Source organism: Corythoichthys intestinalis, chromosome 6 (genome assembly GCF_030265065.1).
Source record: "Corythoichthys intestinalis isolate RoL2023-P3 chromosome 6, ASM3026506v1, whole genome shotgun sequence".
Classification (NCBI taxonomy): domain Eukaryota; kingdom Metazoa; phylum Chordata; class Actinopteri; order Syngnathiformes; family Syngnathidae; genus Corythoichthys; species Corythoichthys intestinalis.
The window spans coordinates 12,146,987-12,168,259 of record NC_080400.1 but is presented as its reverse complement, the minus strand read 5'-3'; the positions used below and the strand labels follow the sequence as shown (position 1 = coordinate 12,168,259).

Here is a 21,273-nt window from a genome sequence, read left to right as displayed (position 1 = left end):
TGGACAAGTGGCGGAATAAAGGTAATGAACAGCGACATGCACTGACAAACGTGTCTTTGCTCGCATTTTACAAAGCTAAACATGCACGTTCAATAAGGTCTTATGAGGAGGACATCCCACTTTTAAAAAGGCTTGGAGTTAATGTGGGAGCCGCATAATGCCCTTTATTTTGAATTGGTGCTTTTTATTTCTTTACATTTCAACGTAATGGCAATTTTGTTGTGCCAGTTGATGTTAATCAAGCATTAATTGTTAATATAATTAATTAAAGTTAATTGGCTCTAAGTAAAGCTTGTCATAAATTTATCGCATCAGGCGGGTTGGCTCTCAAACTCAATGAGGACCAAGTCACATCTCCAGGTCCTCCTCTGAGAACCTGGGCAAAAAAATTATGTGCACCCCTGAATATAAATGAATACTACATCACATTTGTAAAATATAAACACATAATAAAATAAATAATAGCCAATTTAAAAATAAAATAAATTGAAGTGAGCTAAAACACCTGTAATGAAATAATAAGAATAGTACACAGATCCTGCTTAAACAATTTAATTTATTAATTTCCGTGTGGCGCTTTAACTTGAGAAAATCCACCAATAAAGCTTTTGAAAACCGTTCATAAGGAAAAAAATGATTCATTGAGGCATTTCATTTGTAAAACACATGTTAAAATCTTTGTCATTGGGATTGCTTTTCTCTTTAGCACAGGACTTCTTTTTTCTTTCAGAAAGAAAGTTGACCAATACGCGGGGTTTGAAAGGCAAATTATTGTTGGATTATCTTTAAATACCCGCTACTTTTGGATCAGAATTCTAGCTTTGTATAGGCTACTGTTCCTATTGTTGAAAGCACAAAGGTGTGTAATAAACAACTAGCACATTTATATTTTGCATTTTGTTTTCTTACTGTACCGAAAATGAACCGAACCGTGACCTCAAAACCGAGGTACGTACCGAACCGAGATTTTTGTGTACCGTTACACCCCTAATATTAAGAGAAAAGACTTGTGAGCATTCATGAGTCAACATCCACTTTTTGCTACGTAAATACAGTAGCTTACAAAATACCAAAACTATTATTCTTTCCTTAGATTTTTTTTACCCATAACCTGACAACTTTTTTGCTCTCCAAATATCATTCCGTCTTATCATTTTACGTATCTCGAATACAGGATACCAGCCACTGCTGTTCTAAACATAGTTTTTGATACCATAGCTGTTGTCAGCACGCGTCCCCGCTGGGGCGTACGCATTGGAACGGATTGCACCCCTGGACGGTGGCCCACTTGCACACAGAAAACCTCCTCCGCAGAGTAGCAACGCCGATGCAATGAAGCCGATATAAATGGCCGCCCCCATTTCCCGTTTAAGCCCTTCAGGGACGCGTGGGTTGTAAAAGTCTTTGATCACGCTGTTAGCCGTCCAAGACACGGCCACCATGGGTGCGAGGCCCGCTAGTCCAAAGATGAGTCCGGAAACGACAACCACTCGTGCCTTGATGCGCGGGTGGTTCAGGCACTTGGTACACCGTGCGCCCACGAGGAAAACCAGAAAGCCTAAGCACCCGAGAACCATGCCGACGCAGACCAATCCACGAGCCGCCTGCAGCTCGGGGGACAGGTCTAGCAAGGCGTCGTAGAGCTTGCACTGCATCTGTCCCGTGTACTCGCTGACGCATGTCATCCACAGACCCTCCCAAAACACCTGCATGACCACCAGGCGGGTTCCGATGAAGGCCGTTACCTTCCACATGGGCAGGGCGCAGATCATCACGGTCCCAGCCAGACCCAGCATTGCTAGGACAATGCCCAGCTCCTCAAGAGCCATGTTGGACCTAAAGGCAGGAGTGAGAGGAAGTCACGGGTTGGTTCTTTTCAAGGGGACCAAATACCTTTTGCTTATTTTAAAGCCAAGTATTGTAATTAACTGCTGCTGATTTTTTTTCATATGTATTTAGGGGCTGCAGCTATCGAATATTTTAGTAATCGAGTAATTGACTGAAAATTCTATAGATTAATAGAGTTATCGGATAAAACATTTTTTTTTAGGTAAAGAGCAATTATAAATATACAGTGCCCTCCATAATTATTGGCACCCCTAAAAAAGATGTGTTTTTTAGCTTCTAATATATATTTTTTAAAATTCAAATAATATGGGACCTAAATGGAAAAAAAGAGAAAAATCCAACCTTCAATACAAGTGCATTCATTCAGTGGGGTAAAAAAATCCCACATAAAGAAAAAATTATTTGACATCAAATAATGTGTGTCAAAATTATTAGCACCCCTGGTGTTAATACTTTGTACAACCCCCTTTTGCCAACAAAGCAAGGCCTGGGGACTGAGATGGCCGTGGGAGGAGCTTGATATTGTGTCTGGTGAACCATTTCTGTGTAGATTTGGCCATATGTATAGGGTCTTTGTCTTGCTGAAAGACCCAGTGACGACCCATCTTCAGCTTTCGGGCAGAGGGCAACAGATTTTGATGTAAAATTTCCTGGTATTTCAAAGCATTCATGATGCCATGCACCCTAACAAGGTTCCCAGGGCCTTTGGAAGCGAAACAGCCCCACAGCATCACTGACCCACCCCCATACTTCACAGTGGGTAAGAGGTGCTTTTCAACATGCGCATCTTTTGTGGCACGCCAGACCCACTTAGAGTGTTTGTTGCCAAAAAGCTCAATCTTGGTCTCATCTGACCAAAGGACACGGTCCCAGTTAAAGCCTGGGAATATGTGTATTTTTGTGTGAGACCAAGATTGAGCTTTTTGGCAACAAACACTCAAAGTGGGTCTGGCGTCCCACGAAAGATGTGCATTGGGCTCATCTGACCAAAGCACACGGTCCCAGTTGAAGCCTGGGATCGTGTGTATTTTCGCTAAAATGCTAAAAATCTGATTTTAGATGCCTGTCTGAACAAGGCCTTAAACTACTGTTTGTGTAACCCAAGTTTGATGATTTCTGCTTTAATTTGTTCCCAAAATTGAGAGTGAGAGCGTCCCTTGCTTCCTGCAGGAGGTCGAAAAACTGGTTCTCCCGGAACCGAAGTGAAATAACAACTGAGAGAGAAGTACGAGATAGCAAATGTATGGCAACCAGAAACGCAAAACAGCAAAACAAAATTAGGAATATGGAAACTTTACATGTACAGTGGGGCAAATAGGTATTTAGTCAACCACTAATTGTTCATGTTCTCCCACTTGAAAATATTGGAGAGGCCTGTAATTGTCAACATGGGTAAACCTCAATCACGAGAGACAGAATTTGAAAAAAAAAAAATAAAACAGAAAATCACATTGTTTGATTTTTAAAGAATTTATTTGCAAATCATGGTGGAAAATAAGTACTGTATTTGGTCAATACCAAAAGTTTATCTCAATATTTTGTTATGTACCCTTTGTTGGCAATAGCGGAGGCCAAATGTTTTCTGTAACTCTTCACAAGCTTTTCACACATGGTTGCTGGTATTTTGGCCCATTCCTCCATGCAGATCTCCTCTAGAACAGTGATGTTTTGGGGCTGTCATAGGGCAACACGGACTTTCAACTCCCTCCACGGATTTTCTATGGGGTTGAGATCTGGAGACTAGCTGGGCCACTCCAGGACCTTGAAATGCTTCTTACGAAGCCACTCCGTTGTTGCCCTGGCTGTGTGTTTGGGATCATTGTCATGCTGAAAGACTTAGCCACGTCTCATCTTCAATGCCTTTCCTGATGGAAGGAGATTTTCACTCAAAATCTTTCAATACATGGACCTATTCATTCTTTCCTTTACACAGATCAGTCGTCCTGGTCCCTTTGCAGAAAAACAGCCCCAAAGCATGATGTTTCCACCCCAATGCTTCACAGTGGGTATGGTGTTCTTCGGATGCAATTCAGTATTTTTTCTCCTCCAAACAACAGCACCTGTGTTTCTACCAAAAAGTTCTATTTTGGTTTCATCTGACCATAACACATTCTCCCAGTCCTCTTCTGGATCATCCAAATGCTCTCTAGCGAACTGCAGACGGGCTGGACGTGTACTGGCTTAAGCAGGGGGACACGTCTGGCAGTGCAGGATTTGAGTCCCTGGCGGCGCATTGTGTTACTGTGGTCCCAGCTCTCTGTAGGTCATTCACTAGGTCCCCCCCATGTGGTTCTGGGATTTTTGCCCCATAATTAACCCGTTGCCTTGCATTGTCTGCCACTGACGGCCATAGACACGTCTACTAGCGATAAACTCATTTCAATTCACTACAGAAGGACAAAAATAAGCTTGTTTTTCACCAAATAATTGGTCTTAAAAAGTCTTAAATTTCACTTGACGTAAACTGCGACGTAAAATAATTTATTCACTGCCACTGACCACCCCCTATTTTTGAGTTTTCATTTATTGGTTTTTATTTTTATTTACCGTAATTTTGGGACTATACGACGCTACTTTTTTCCTTCATTTTGAATCCTGCGGCTTATAGTCCAAGTATGGCTTATTTGTTGATTTATTTGGGTTAATAATTAACATTTTATTTGACAGCGGCGTCATAAGACTGTCATAAGACCGTCATAATTATGACATAACAGTATCATGGGCACTACTGAATGCTTATGACCAGTGCTTTATTTGTAAATCATAAGGTGCCGGAACACAAAGTACATATGACAGCGCAGGGATGATGATGAGACGGGCACAGGTCCCGGAACATACGCAGAAAATGGTGCTGAAAACAACATGCAAATGCCCACTTGCCATGCTGTGGGACTTACAAGCCTCAATTTTAGATAATATCCATGGTATAAATGTTATGACAACAGTTTACATTCATTTAGGCTATACTATATACAGCACGTGCAATCGTCCACATAACTGCAGGTGGGACTTACAGTAACGTACAGTCTAATTTGTAAACCATAAAATAAAAAAATCTGAGATTACAATAACTAACACAAACCCATTCTTTTGCGAGTTTCACCCCCCGGTCTTCTCTGGCCCCCAAGTTCCCCCCGTCTTACAAATTGTGCAGCCCAGACCTGAATTTCCCATAAGGGTACTGGCCTGTTGATCTGGCTGTTGGTGGTCCACCTGGCTGACTGCTGCTGCTGTAGCTGGCCCCCACTCCGGGTGGCGCTGAACCTGACCAGCTGCTGCCATAGTAGCAGCCTCCTGCCCCAGCTTGTTTGGCTGTCCGTGAGCCTGGCTAGCTGCTGCGGCGCTAGCCTCCCGGTTCTGCCCGTTAGCATGATCGCTGCAGCTGCCCTCATTGCTGGTTGTTGTTGTTTTTCTGACTCGTTTTGAACCTTCTTCCTTCTTTTAAAAAAGACAGTAAATGCAACTATCTTTTTAGCATGTTGAAATACCTTTTGATCCTGGCTGCTTGCTCCCCAGATGCCGCACATTTCCAAAGTTTTTTTTTTATTTTTTATGTCAGGGGCGTGATTTGTTGGTCCAGCTTTTCATTGCATCAACAAATCTCCGACTCTTTCAAGTGATGTTAAGTGTTTATAAACAACATGCAATTCTTGGGATTTGTTCTGTAAATGAATTTATGCATAGTATTATTTTTAGGGCTGTCAAAATTATCGCGTTAAGTGGCGATAATTAATTTTTTTAATTAATCACGTTAAAATATTTGACGCATTTAACGCACATGCCCCGCTCAAATAGATGAAAATGACAGCACAGTGTCATGTGCACTTGTTACTTGTGTTTTTGGGTGTTTTGTCGCCCTCTGCTGGCGCTTGGGTGCGGCTGATTTTATGGGTTTCAGCACCATTGTGTAATTATTGACATCAACAATGGCGAGCTACTAGTTTATTTTTTGATTGAAAATTTTACAAATTTTATTAAAACGAAAGCATTAAGAGGGGTTTCAATATAAAATTTCTACAACTTGTGCTAACATTTATCTTTTAAGAACTACAAGTCTTTCTATCCATGGATCGCTTTAACAGTTAATAATGTTAATGCCATCTTGTTGATTGATTGTTATAATAAACAAATACAGTACTTATGTACAGTATGTTGAATGTATCTATCCCTCTCGTGTCTTATCTTTCCATTCCAACAATACTTTACAGAAAAATATGGCATATTTTATCGATGATTTAAATTGTGATTATTTACGGTTAATTCATTTTTAAGCTGTGATTAACTCTATTAAAAATTTTAATTGTTTGACAGCCCTAATTATTTTATTTTATACTTTAATGTCCGTAACTAAGCATGGTTCCTGTAAGACATGCTTGGACTGGAGAGCTGTGAGGTAGTAGGAAGCGAGAGAGAGACGGGCGAGAAGCAAAAGTTAGCGGTCGGATGTGGCGGTAGTCCACTATCATTTTGTTTATTGTTTTGTGATTATTGCCACAATAAAGTGGAGAAAGCCATCAACATATCCTCTCCTTCTTTCCCCCCATTCGGGGCTATTACAATACTTTTAAAAACGTTTTGATATTAGTATTATTTTCGAAACACGAGAGGTGGTGGATCTGCCCAAATAAGTCCTGGAACACAGGGAGGCCAAAATCAAGAGGTGCCGGATATTGTTCCGGCATGATCCGGCACAAATCAACCCCTGCTTATAACAGATGTCATTAAGTGTCATCCGGCAAATTATGTCACTAACTTCATTTATGTCCAGCTTGGATCTTTTACATCCATTCAAAAGTGAGATAAATTGCCGGATAACACTAAATGACATCTGTTATAAGATCGATCGGGTCCGATCACGTCATTTTCAAAGTATCGGAATCGGCAAAAAAATATCGGACATGCCTTTTTTTAATATATATATATTTTTTTAATGAAATCGCTTTCTAATTGTAGACAAAATGTCTTACACTCATCCAGAGGCTTCAGTTTTGGCTTAAAGTAGGGTTATCAAATTTATCGCATTAACGGCGGTAATTAATTTTTTCTAAATTAATCACATTAAAATATTTAACGCAATTAACACATGCGCTGCATGACCCACTCACGCATTGTCGCATTCAATCTATAATGGCGCCGTTTTACCTATATATGGAGCTAAAAGGCAGCGCAAAATGAGTAGAGTGAATTTTAGCAGTCTTTGGAGCCTTTTTTTAATCGGCTAAAGCCTTACAATCCCTCTCTCAACAATTAGAAATATCATGGGAAGCAATGTGGGGAAGCAAGGTAGTAGTTGATCTCTTTCTTAACACTCTATCTTATTTCTCAACGCAGAGAAGAGATATCAATTGGTGCCACTACGCACAGTCATGGTTGCACTTCCCATCATGCATTTGGGCAGAACAGTTAAATGGCTACAGTATCATTTACTGAAAGCTCAACAAATACACTAGATGGCAATATTTAGTCACAATATACAAACTCACATTTATCCTTTAAGAATTACAAGTCTTTCTATCCGTGGATCCCTCTCACAGAAATAATGTTAATAATGTAAATGCCATCTTGAGGATTTATTGTCATAATAATCAAATACAGTGCTTATGTACTGTTTGTAGAATGTACTGTATATATTCGTCAGAGTTTTATTCATTTTTTTCTTAATGCATTGCCAAAATGTATATGATCGGGAAAAATTATCGGGAATGATTGGAATTGAATCAGGAGCAAAAAAAAAAAAAAAGCAATTGGATCGGGAAATATCGGGATCGGCAGATACTAAAACGATCGGATCGGGAGCAAAAAAACATGATCGGAACAACCCTAATTATAAGCATTCATTAATGCCCATGACAGTGTCATGTCATAATTATGACTGTCTAATGATTGTCTAACGCCACTGTCAAATAAAGTGTTTCCAAATACCATAAGTAGCAATTAATGAAACAACTGGAACAGTAACTGAAGAAATAATTACCACTGAACATGAATTTTGATTGTTATTTACATCTATAGCGCTGCAATGCATGCTCGGAGGCATGTTGGACGACAACAGTGTTGGCAGCAGGTGGCAGCAGAGGTTGACAGTTTCCCCCAAGGAAGAAGTGATGGCCAATTGAAGCTTCTTGAAGCAATGAGGCATTGCAGCCAATTGGTTCAAGGCTTCATGGTGGTTCATTTGGTTTTATGACAGCCGTATGATGCCATTTTCAAATAAAGTGTTACCGGTGAAAATCTTTTGATGTAATTATCCCATAATACAGTGAGGACAGCTGCGCTTATAGTACAGTGCGGCCAAGGCCATTTGGGGGCCCTAAGCAAAATAATGCAAAGGGGCCCATATTTTTGGCCCACCATTTCATCACAGTGTACTGTGAAACCCATACATGCAATCCAACCTATACGTCCATATTTTGTATATTAATCAGATTTTGTTGCACTGCATACTTCAAACTTCTCACCCCAAATGATTGTTAGTACTTAAAGTAGATAGCGCCAAACCTTTTTCTAAAAGAGGAAGGAAAGAAGTTAAGGAAGAAATGTTATTTTTTAAAGCTTGTAATCAAGTATCAAAACTCACAAAAGTCAAATAAAGCAAACTGTAGTAAACAAAACAGAATATAAATTAAACAATTGCCAGATTGGGGGGCCCCTAGTGGTTAGGGGCCCTAAGCAGCTGCATAGTCTGCGGATAGGCTGGGCTGGCCCTGAGTGCGGCCTATCTATTAACAAATGCCGTTTTTGTGCCAAATTTGAAGGGTGCGTCTTATAGTGCCAAAATTACGGTAATTACATTTTTTTTTTTTAAAATAAAGAGGAAAAATCTTGCATTTATTAGGTTTCTTTTCATTTCAATAAAGAGCAAATATTTTATTTTTAATTAAAATATCAACAACAACAAAATCCCAAATATTTGTAGTTCATGGAGGACTACAGAAATGTCATCAAAATGATATTTTTGGGAACAACATCAGGTCGATGCACATGATTTCTTTTCCGTCGGCAATAAATCAAATGTCGTAAACATCCACTTTTTCATTGATGACGACAGAAATGTTGTTGAAATTATATTTTAGTGAAAACATGAAGTCGATGCACATGATTCCTTTACATCAACCAATGACTTAAACATCAGACGTGTAGAATTATAAGACAGAGAAGTAAAATGAAGACTTTCCACCATATGTATGCAACATATAATTTCCAAAAATGAAGAACCTGATCATCCCAGTCTGTCTTTTATCATCTCAAATGTACGTTTTTGTCGGTGTGTACGATCTCACGGAGTCGACTTTCCCGTACCCTCCTGAAGACTTGTTCGCAAGGTAGCGCATGGATGGATACTCGTCCTTCTTGGGGGGGCAGCTGGCGCACAGGAGCCCCCCGCCTAGCAGGAGTAGACCACCCGCCCCCCAGGCGATGTACAGTGAAGCCCCCAGCTCCCTCTTCTGGGCGTCCACCACGGTGGGGTTGTAGAAGTTCCTGATGATGAGACTGGCGGTCCAGCAGGCAGGGATGATGCATAAAAGGCCACTGATGATCAGAAAAACCCCTCCGGCCACTGCCACTCTTGCTTTTTCCCTTTTATCGGGGATGAAGCTAGTACATTTGCCGCTAGTGAAAGCCATGAGGACCCCGGCTACTCCGACGATAATGGAGACCACCATCAAGGCACGTGCGGCCTGTAGATCCTGGGTCAGGGCTAGCATAGAATCGTAGACCTTACATTGCATTTGGCCCGTGCTCTGGAAAACGCAGCTCATCCACAGACCCTCCCACGTGGTCTGCGAGGTGACGATGGTGCTGCCGATGAAAGCGGTGACGCGCCACATGGGCGCCCCGCAAGCGATCAGCACGCCGATCCAGCCGAGGAGGGACAGGGCGCAGCCGGCCATCTGCATGCCCATGGAGGGCATGGTGTCGGCGGAGAAGTCGGCGACCGGTCAGGATCCGATCAGGTGCCCGAATGCCACGCCGACTCATAACAAGAGGCGTGATAGTTGAAGGCACGTCACAAAAGACCGGCCATTCGAGATTCTTGCTTGCTTTGTCAAGGCTGTTATTATTATTGCTCTGAAAGGAGGATTGTGTTACGTTGTCGGCTCGATACTCTCGACAAAGAGTTGACATTCAAGGTCAATGTGGGAAAAGCCTGAAATTCAAATGAGCTGTAGCAGAGGTGATTGCTCTAAGATTCTAAGCTCAGCTTCCTCCCAAATGTCAAAAAATGATCAAATGTATACTGCTGTGTGTACATGTGATTGACTAAATATGCGCTACAACGCGCCCAACTTTGTTCAGAATTAGCTTGCTTTTCATTCATTTGCGCAGCGTCACAATCTTTTAAACAGTGTGGACGCTGTGCATCTCCAGAGTTGAGAGGACATTGTTCCATTACAGCAAAGCGAGACGAGTCATTGGCTAAAGGCTGGGTTTATCCCGCCCATCGGACACCTTGCGTCTCTGAAGGTCTATGGGCAGTGGGCGGGGCTCGGCAGACCCGGACACTCTGCTTCTCTGCATGATGATTGGATGATCTGTCTAAGGCTGAATTGATTGACAGCGGAATTGGCGAATCAGGGGTAAACATCCGAAGGAGACATTTTCATTCCTTTGTTCTGAGTTGAACCGGAGACTTTCATAATCATCCTAGCGACTCTTCGTTCCAAACAACTAGCAAAAAATTGAGCTTAGATCTTGTGTTTTTTCTAGGGCTGTCAAACGATTAAAATTTTTAATCGAGTTAATCACAGTTTAAGAATTAATTCATCGTAATTGCAATTCAAACCATCTATTAAAATATGCCATATGTTTCTGGAAATTATTGTTGGAATGGAAAAATGAGACACATTAAACATACTGTACATAAGTACTGTATTTGTTTATTATAACAATAACTCAACAAGATGGCATTAACATTATTAACATTCTGTTAAAGGGTATTACAACACCTGGGGAAATGCTAATATTCCATCATTTATCCATAAAAGCATGCCTTTTGGATTCCTATCATGCCACTTCGTGTAATTACACACATCGCAACACCAAGAAAATGATAGAAATTTGGATCGATTGTGAAGCTAAAAGGACCCGCCCCCGAGATCCCGGAAATCTAGCATATTGTGTGCGTGACGTCACTACAAGGAAACAACTGGCTCAGTGCTTAGTACTGAATGGCGGCGATGATGGCGGACAATTTTGTTTCTAGTTGCAGCGACGAATCCGACGAAACGAACATTCTTCTAATGGTGACGAGGAGAGTTATGAACCTTTCTTTGGTGTTTTGGGTTAGCAATTTGAGCCCAAACGAAAGCCAATGCAGCCTAATGAAAGGATCATTGAGGGGAGCAATCACACTGATGAAACGCCAGCAACATATCATGTGGGAAACACTGAATGGTTTTTTTTGCATTTCTTTTTGTGAAGCTGATACACCGTGACCGCAAAATAAAGTAATGTATAGAATAATTAGCATTTATTGTGCTATCATAGGTTTTCGCTCTACCAACAGACACAAATATGAATGTGATTAGAGGATTTGTTCTATATATTTTACAAGCGATAATTTATACATGTGTCCAGTCCTATATCCAATGCGTGATATGTTTTTTTTTATTATAAAAGAGTACTCACTCTGGCCATTTCGAGCTTGGCTGCTCCGCTCCTTTGGTTAGCCTGGGGTGGTCTCATCAGAGCCAGTCAGCGCCCTCTTTCTTGATATCTCGAGACATTTCGGTGGCTGCGCGTGCATGGTGGGCACCGCATCTGCTTTCAGCAGCAATTTCTTCGCAAAACCTGATTTCATTTATCCATAGTTCGAATAGCTTTCAGGTGTAAAATGCGCACGACACAAAACCGTGCCGGAGGCTGGGTCTGCAAAATTAGCCCTCTTAGCACGAACGAACTTTACTCATTGTCTGCGTAGTCCAGCTCTTTTTCTCGCGTTCGGGAACTCATGGGTACTACATTGCGACAAATGGCTATTTGTACACCACATAGCATGACAGGTTTGAACCATTTTAGCGATTTTTTGATAAAAGACGAACGCAACTTTCTCGTCGATAAACAACGATGACACCTGCCTCGACCTTTTGTTTCCTTGTTGTCACGTCTCCGCCCCATTCGGCTGTTTCCGGAATACTTTCGGTAACGTTCGTAATTTTCGATCTATTTTCGATAATTGCTCATGAATGTGATTTATTTTTTTGTTAACTTTATTAATATTTGTTATCTTGCCACATAACGGTTCTATTGATATCTCACAGCCCCTTAGTATTATAATACCCTTTAAAGCGATCCATGGATCGAAAGACTTGTAGTTCTTAAAAGATAAATGTTAGTACAAGTTATAGAAATTTTATAATAAAACCCCTCTTAATGTTTTCGTTTTAATAAAATTTGTAAAATTTTCAAACAAAAAATAAACTAGTAGCTCGCCATTGTTGATGTCAATAATTACACAATGCTCATGGTGCTGAAACCCATAAAATCAGTCGCACCCAAGCGCCAGCAGAGGGCGACAAAACACAAAAAAACACAAGTAACAATTGGACATGACACTGTGTTAATCTGTTTGAGCGGGGCATGTGCGCTAATTGCGTCAAATATTTTAACGTGATTTATCAAAAGAACTTGATTACCGCCCGTTAACACGATAATTTTGCCAGACCTAATTTTTTCTATTGTAGCTGTTTGTTTTTGAAAACTTCTGGCACTTTAGTTTTTATATCTAGCGAGCAGCAGCTGCCGCTGAGCCCCTCCACCGTCACACAGCACTCACAGGCTGACACACTTTGAGCTTCCCTTCACTAAAAGACCAGCATCTGCCACTGTAGTGTATAGATATTTGTTCCCATATGTTTGTTCATTTTACTTGGTACATTCATTTCTGTATTGTTTGTCTATCTGACTTGATCAGAAAGCAAAGTCATAAACAGATAACACAGATACCTAGTAAAATTGCACTTTCTTGTGACGCACTTCTTGGGCCTCCCTGTTTGCATTGGAAATCACAAAAAGTGCATGCGTTGAAAGCTCAGGACGGATCTTCTCGAAGGCACCTGGGGCACTTGAGGACATTTATCTTGGCCGACCAGCTTTGAATTATTCTTTCCTTTAAAAATTGATTATTTGTCTTAGGTGACGAATGCTTTCTTTTTGTTCCTGAATGATGTGTGTCGTCATTTCCTGTTCATTTAGAGAATAAAAGAACCTGGGGAAAGAAAAAATAAACTTTTTCTTCGTCTTCTTCTGCGTGAGAAATTCGGGCACAATTTGGACTTTTGGGATCGGGCACAGAAAAATGATTCACTGTGGCTTAATTTTCAGAAGTGAGCATTTCAGTCCACTGCCATGCATTTGCAGCACCATCCAAAGTGCAATCTTGACAGCTCATTCCGACTTGGCAGCCCAGGGGCCAGCTCGGGCCCGGCAAAGTATATCCTGTGCATCGACTTAAATAAACATAAAGTTTCGAACATATTTCTGTAGTCCTCAATGGAAGCGCAAGCACTATTATTTTGTTTTATTTTTTTTCTTTTATTTCAAATAAATTAATGATAATTTTTTAAAATAATAAAAAATAAAAAGAATATTTACTCTTTTTCCATGTTTAATTGAAAGATTATTTTTCATTTTTCTATTTTTGTTCGTATTTTTGTGTGTGGGTTTTTTTTTTTTGTTAAGAAATTTAAAAAATGGAAATTTTCCCCAATTTTTTTTTTTTTTTAATATTAATGATTATTATTTTTTTATTCATTGTTTATTTGTTTCATTTTGTTTTTAAAAAATCAAAAGAGGAAATCACTATATTTTCACTTTATTTTTTTTAAATTACTTTAAAAAAATATATGGCGTAAAACAGACAAAACTGAAAAAGCCGTTTCTACTCTTGCAACCCTCTGTAAAACAAACTGCTGTATTTTTAGCCAAAAGAACTGCTGTGCTTGATAGAACAACATGTCTAGATGCTGCCATTGCAGATTCATGGCGCATTAAGTCCCCGAACTATTTTTAAATTGTCCGTTTTACCCTGAAAACCCCCATTTACAGACGTCGCGCAACCGCTTTTATTTCAACCCAGCCATAAAACGAAGTTAATTAATATTATTATTCAAAATGTCGTTTTTAATTAGAATCATTAATTGATGTCTCATATTTAGTTTTAAAAAAAAAACGAATTAAAAAAATTATTAATTCACATATTTTAAACTTTTAAACAAATTATGTCACAATGAAAAAAATGGCATCTGTAAAAAAGTCCCAGATATGTACCTCATAACTATCGCTTAATTGAATTTTTTTTGTTACTGTCGCATTTTCTCCGATATGTTAGATGATAAATAATCGAGTCAAACAAAAAAAAAAATAGTAAAAAAAAAAAACATTTAGAAGGGTAAATATATGAAAAAGAAAATCTCGACCACTCCTTGATGTCTGCGATTTCTTCATCGTCACCCTTGTTATATTACCATGTTTCACCCATAAAATCCCCCCAAAATCCACCTGTGGCCATTCACATGCTACATGGAGTTTTTTGGATCGAAACAAGGTAAGTACGCGATAATATCTCCTTAAAGTCATGGCATCTGTAATTCTGCTCTCGCGTGCTTTCACCTCCATATAGGGTTTTGCTGTTTAAAAACATTTTTTAAAAAATTATTATTATTTTTTAAAATGCCCTCCTGTTCAAAATTTTCTTCCCCCAGAAAATTGAGATTTTAAGATTTCCAATGATGTACCACACATGCATATCGGAAAATTTTGAAAGTTGGCTAAATTGGAGGTCTCAGAGCGGAACTTCAAGTCACTTGAGTGTTTTCCGCCATATATATTTACCGTCATTAAAAAAAAAACGTGAAAGCACTATACATCTATTAATTTAATTATTTTAAAAAAAAAAAAAATCTGAATCAACAAGCAGTGACCTGGGTTTGCCACAAAATCAACAAATCACCCAAAAAGCAACAGAAAGTGAACTGGAAATGCCCTAAAATCAAAAGGAATGACTCAGGATCAACAAGAAGCGTGTTGGGAAGGCCCCAAAATCAACAAGAAGTGGCCCGGGTCTGCCGCAAAATCAACAGGAAGTGAACTGGAAATGCCCTAAAATCAACAGGAATGTATGACAGACTGTAAGAAGAATGTCACAGTGAGTCCAGGGTGTGTTTCTAATGAAACTGCATGTCATCCTGCAATGTTGACTTTGTCACATGTACACTACTGGCCAAAAGTATTGGCACCCCTGCAATTCTGTCAGATAATGCTCAATTTCTCCCAGAAAATGATTGCAATTACAAATGCTTTGGTAGTGATATCTTCATTTATATTGCTTGCAATGAAAAAACACAGAATAGGAAAAAAAATCTTTATCATTTTACACCAAACTCCAAAAATGGTCCAGACAAAAGTATTGGCACCCTTTGAAAAATCATGTGACGCTTCTCTAATTTGTGTAATTAACAGCACCTGTTAGTTACTGTACCTGTGGCACATAACAGGTGGTGGCAATAACGAAATCACACTTGCAGCCAGTTAAAATGGATTAAAGTTGACTCAAGCTCTGTCCTATGTCCTTGTGTGTACCACATTGAGCATGGAGAAAAGAAAGAAGACCAAAGAACTGTCTGAGGATTTGAGAAGCAAAATTGTGAAGAAGCATTGGCAATCTCAAGGCTACAAGTCCATCTTCAAAGACTTGAATGTTCCTGTGTCTACCGTGTGCAGTGTCATAAATAAGTGTAAAGCTCATTGCACTGTGGCTAACTTCCCTAGATGTGGACGGAAAAGAAAACTTGAGAGATTTCAACTAAAGATTGTGCTGACTGTGGAACCTCGACTAACATCCAAACAAGTTCAAGCTGTCTTACAGTCCGAGGGTACAACATTGTCAACCCGTACTTTCCATCAGCATCTGAATGAAAAGGGACCCTATGGTAGGATACCCAGGAAGACACCACTTTTGACCCAGAGACATAAAAAAAGCCAGGCTAGAGTTTGCCAAAACTTACCGGAGAAAGCCAAAAACGTTTTGGAAGAATGTTCTCTGGTCATACGAGATAAAAGTAGAGCTTTTTGGGAAAAGGCATCAACATAGAGTTTGCAGGAGAAAGATGACGGTCCCCACAGTCAAACATGGCGGAGGTTCCTTTTGTGTTTTGGGGTTGCTTTGCTACCTCTGGCACTGGACTGCATGACCGTGTGAGTAGCATTATGAAGTCTGAAGACTACCAACACATTTTGCAGCATAAAGTAGGGCCCAGTGCGAGAAAGCTGGGTCTCCCTCAGAGGTCATGGGTCTTCCAGCAGGACAATGACCCAAAACACACTTCAAAAAGCACTAGAAAACGGTTTAAGAGAAAGCACTAGAGACTTCCTAAGTGGCCAGCAATTAGTCCAGACCTGGATCCTATTAAACACCTGTGGAGAGATCTGAAATGGCAGTTTGGAGAAGGCACACTTGAAATCTAAGAGACCTGGAGCAGTTAACCAAAGAAGAATGGTCTAAAATTCCGGCAGAGCATTGTAAGAAACTCATTGATGGATACCGGAAGCGATTGTTCGCAGTTATTTTCTCTAAAAGTTGTGCTACCAAGTATTAGGTTGAGGGTGCCAATACTTTTGTCTGGCCCATTTTTAGAGTTTTGTGTAAAATGATCATGATTTACATTTTTTTCATTCTCTTTTGTGTTTTTTCATTGCAAGCAAAATAAATGCAGCATTTGTAATTGCAATCATTATTGGGGATAAATTGAGGATTATCTGACAGAATTGCAGGGGTGCCAATACTTTTGGCCAGCACTGTATTATTGGTTGATGAATGTGGACAGAGGAGGTCAATATACAGTATGTCATTTTTTACTTTTCAAATTTTACTGTAAAAATGTGGGAATAGGATACCTAGGAAGAGCCCACGTCTGACCCAGAGACATAAAAAAGCAAGGCTGGAGTTTGCCAAAACTTACCTGAGAAAGCCAAAAACGTTTTGGAAGAATGTTCTCTGGTCATGCGAGACAACAGTATAGCTTTTTGGGAAAAGGCCTCAAAAAGGAGTTTAGAGGGAAAAAAACAAGGTCGTCAAAGGAAAGATCACAGTCCCAACAGTCAAACATGGCAGAGGTTCCCAGATGTTTTGGGGTTGCTTTGCTACCTCTGGCACTGGACTGCTTGACGGTGTGCATGGCATTATGAAGTCTGAAGACTACCAACACATTTTGCAGCGTAATGTAGGGCCCAGTGTGAGAAAGCTGGGTCTCCCTCAGAGGTCATGGCTCTTCCAGCAGGACAATGACCCAAAACAGACTTCAAAAAGCACTCGAAAATGGTTGGAGAGAAAGCACTGGAGACTTCTAAAGTAGACAACAATGAGTCCAGACCTGAATCTCATGGAACACTTGTGGAAAGATCTGAAAATGGCAGTTTGGAGAAGGCAACCTTGAAATCTCAGAGACCTAGAGCAGTTGGCCAAATATGAATGGTCTAAATCAGACATGTCCAAAGTCCGGCCCGGGGGCCAAATGCGGCCCGTGGTCAAATTTCATCCGGCCCCCAGCCTCTGTCGTAAAATCAATAACGTCTGACCCGCATCATAAAATGGTCAGCAGTACTGCTACCAGCATATGAAGTAGCTTACACACTAAATGCTGCTCCTCATTTACCCACTAAAAGGCAGCAGCACTCTAAGCAACATTACCCCGTGTGACCTTTTACTTCCACTTTTCTAAAATGGCGACAATCAAAAAAAAAAGAGGAAGTTGACTGCGACGGCCGACGCTGTAAGATAAGTGGAAATTGGACTATTTCTTCACTAAAATAACCAACAACTGTGTCTGCCTCATTTGCAAAGAGACAGTCACTGTTTTTAAAGAGTTCAATGTGAGGTGATATTACCAAACAAGACACGCTGACATGTACGACAAGATTACAGGGTAGATACGTAGCGAGAAATTGAAGCAACTTGAAGCTAGTTTAATTTTACAGCAGCAGTATTTCGCAAGAGCCCGAGAGTCGAAAGAGAACGCCACAAAGGCTAGTTGCGAGATTGTTGAAATAATTAATTTAGGGCTGTCAAACGATTAAAATTTTTAATCGAGTAAATCACAGCTTAAAAATTAATTAATCGTAATTAATCGCATTTCAAACCATCTCTAAAATATGCCATATTTTTCTGTAAATTATTGTTAGAATGGAAAGATAAGACACAAGACGGATATATACATTCAACATACTGTACATAAGTACTGTATTTGTTTATTATAACAATAAATCAACAAGATGGCATTAACATTCTGTTAAAGCGATCCATGGATAGAAAGACTTATAGTTCTTAAAAGATAAATGTTAGTACAAGTTATAGAAATTTTATATTAAAACCCCTCTTAATGTTTTCGTTTGGACACCCCTGGTCTAAAGGGTGTGCTACCAAGTATTAGGCTGAGGGTGCCAATACTTTTGTCTTGCCCATTTTTGGAGTTTTGTCTTTTTTATTCTCTTTTGTGTTTTTTTATTGCAAGCAAAATAAATGAAGATATTACTACCAAAGAATTTGTTATAGCAATCATTTTCTGGGAGATATTGAGCGTTATCTGACAGAATTGCAGGGGTGCCAATACTTTTGGCTAGTAGTGGAGACCTCCAATCCATTTGAACCGGGAGGGTAATGAACGAATGTTCATTCGCTGCCAACCCTTCCAGTTCAAATGAATTGGACGTCTAGTAGCTATAAACTCCATCTAAGTTGGACATCTGATCTAACACGTTCATTGTATAGGTTTTACGTGGAGGATGTTGACACGGAGAAACCAGTAGAACAAGTTTCACATCTGCTGGAAGAACAATGCTCATTCCTGCTTTTATAGACCAACACCCTAATGACCTACTTAGATGAGAAAACACTGTTTTTGACTCCTACTACTACCAAAGACAAAATATCCCAACAATGGTATCAAGTAAATTTTTTATTAAAAATCAGTAAAATTGCTGAGCAATTTGGATAATACACAAACACATTCACAAGGCTGTACAAATATGTAGCAACTCCGACGTGGGATGTTTACGCCTCCGTTAAAAAGTTCTTGAAGTTCAATGGCTTAATTTGTAAGAAAATTAGTCCATAACAGCACTTGAACCAAGTTACATGTTCTTTTTTTGTTTGGGTTAGTTCAAAATTAGGGCTGTCAAACGATTGAAATTTTTAATCGAGTTAATTACAGCTCAAAAATTAATCGTAATTAATCGCAATTCAAACCATCCATAAAATATGCCATATTTTTCTGTAAATTATTGTTCGAATGAAAAGATAAGACACAAGACTGATATATACATTCAACATACGGTACATAAGTACTGTATTTGTTATAACAATAAATCAACAGGATGACATTAACATTAACATTCTGTTAAAGCGATCCATGGATAGAAAGAGTTGTAGTTCTTAAAAGAAAAATGTTAGTACAATTTATAGAAATTTTATATTAAAACCCCTCTTAATGTTTTCGTTTTAATGAAATTTGTAAAATTTTCAATCAAAAAATAAATTAGTAGCCCGTCATTGTTGATGTCAATAATTACTTACACAATGCTCATGGGTGCTGAAGCCTATAAAATCAGTCGCACCCAAGCGTCAGCAGAGGGCGGCAAAACTCCATAAAACACAATTAACAAGTGAGCGTTTCACTGTACTGTCATTTAAATCTGTCTGAGTGGGGCATCTGCGTTAATTGCGTCAAATATTTTAACGTCATTAATTTAAAAAATTAATTAACGCCCGTTAACACGATAATTTTGACAGCCCTATTCAAAATACAAAATTATACAGGACGACAACACACTTTTGTTAAAACAGAAACAGAAATTTCATGTTTTTTCGCCGGTAGTCCGTAAACCACGATCGGTCGTATTTGGAGGGTTCGTAAAAACACGTGAGAGAAAGTACAACTTGTCGGAAAACTGATTTTTTTTTCGTGAACCGGGTGGTCCGCGAGCTGAGGTTTCGATTGTACTTCAAAGTCTTTTCATGGCGGGCCGGTTGTACCTCACACATAGGCCCGGCTGGTGGCTGTAGACCTGGCGCCTGAGTACTTGACCGGGTACTCGGGTCCGTCCTTGGGTGGGCACGAGCTGCACAGGAGGGCCCCGCCCAGGAGAAGCAGGGCTGCGGTTCCCCAGCCGATGTAGAGAGCGGCGCCCAGCTCTCTTCTTTGCGGGTTGGTCAGGATAGGGTTGTAGAAATCCCGGATGATCGTATTGGCCGACCAGCACACGGGGATGAGCACTAGAACCCCAGCGCAGATGAAGACCGCGCCCGCGGCCACTGCCACCTTAGCTTTGGCAATTTTGTCCTTGACGAAGTTGGTGCACTTGCCCCCGGCGATCCCCAGGATGATCCCGACGGCGGCCACGACGATGGCGAGGACCACCAGGGCCCGGGCAGCCTGGAGGTCCTGCGGTAGCGCCAGCAGAGAGTCGTAGATCTTGCACTGCATTTGCCCTGTGCTCTGCGTGACGCAGTTCATCCACAAACCTTCCCATATGACTTGCGCCGTCACGATGTTGGCGCCGATGAAAGCGGTCACCTTCCACATGGGGAGGGCGCATACGATGATGGTTCCCACGAATCCGATGCAGGCTAGGATAAAGCCCAGCATCTGGCGGCCCAGCGACACCATCTTGACCTTTTTGTTTTTTCTTGCGTTTGAGTCGAGCACTGGAACTGAGCGAGACGTTGAATGAACGTGTCGCCCCGGTCCACTTTGTTTTAAGGATGCCGAACCCAAAAAGGGGCTGGGTCTTAACTGAAACTTGCAGTTCCTGTGTCGAACCTGCCCGGCAGGATTCCTATGGGAGTACTGACGACAGTTTCGACGAGATGAACATCAGTTCTTCCGTGACTTCATGAAAATAGGTGGTGTTCGCGGTTTGAACAAGGCTATGACCTTTGATTGGTCGGACGTCAAAAGCTTCCGGTTTTCAAACTGGTGCTGCGGTAGTGTCCAGTGGGGGTTTGTTGTTGAAGAAGTGGTCACTACTGAGTGAATCAGCATAACTAAAATCTTTTGCCTGAGTCTTGTTCCAATGTTTTCACAAAAGAAGTTTTAAGTAAACTTTTACTAATTGCACAAGTATTTTTTAATTGATACTCTTACAGTCATTTTACAGTGTGTTTCACAATTGCTGTGAAGTGTCATGTAAACAAGTATTTGTAACGATACCAAGTGCTTATATTTCTTTTTTTAACTGATTGGCTGACATCAATAGACAAACCACACTCCCAAAAAAATGCAAATTTAATTGGCCGTAATATTTTGTAAACACAAGCATGGAATATAACTTTGTTTTAAAGTAAAAACATGCTGTACTACTAATACTGTATAAAAAATTGGATAATTTAGTAAAATTTACAACACCATTGGGGTAAAGTAACATTTTTTG

General features: G+C 40.2%; 2 protein-coding genes across 3 annotated transcripts in view; both read right to left on the bottom strand.

Annotated features, from left to right (window-relative positions):
- Nucleotides 1-415: 415 nt before the first annotated feature.
- The window catches only part of LOC130917743 (claudin-4-like), a 42,259-nt gene continuing 21,401 nt past the window's right edge, over nucleotides 416-21,273 (bottom strand). For both annotated transcript variants that reach the window (XM_057839407.1, XM_057839408.1), the window contains exon 2: nucleotides 416-1,836. In XM_057839407.1, coding sequence (XP_057695390.1) covers nucleotides 1,194-1,829 — 636 coding nt within the window. In that variant the 5' untranslated portion in view covers nucleotides 1,830-1,836 and the 3' untranslated portion in view covers nucleotides 416-1,193. The remainder of the gene's footprint in view (nucleotides 1,837-21,273) is intronic.
- LOC130917745 (claudin-4-like) lies at nucleotides 8,475-20,561 on the bottom strand. Its single transcript, XM_057839410.1, has 2 exons — nucleotides 20,016-20,561; nucleotides 8,475-9,764 (listed from the first exon to the last, which is right to left on the bottom strand). Exons 1-2 carry the CDS (start codon nucleotides 20,508-20,510, stop codon nucleotides 9,093-9,095), a joined length of 1,167 nt encoding a protein of 388 aa, XP_057695393.1. The 5' UTR covers nucleotides 20,511-20,561; the 3' UTR covers nucleotides 8,475-9,092.

What these genes read in the sequence shown, in the direction of transcription:
- LOC130917745 (XM_057839410.1), bottom strand. Translation starts at nt 20,510, where the DNA reads ATGGTGTCGCTGGGCCGCCAGATGCTGGGCTTTATCCTAGCCTGCATC. An exon ending in AGCTGGGCGCCGCTCTCTAC is followed by an intron (nt 9,765 to 20,015) that starts ATCGGCTGGGGA and finishes TTCTCCGCCGAC; the next exon opens with ACCATGCCCTCCATGGGCAT.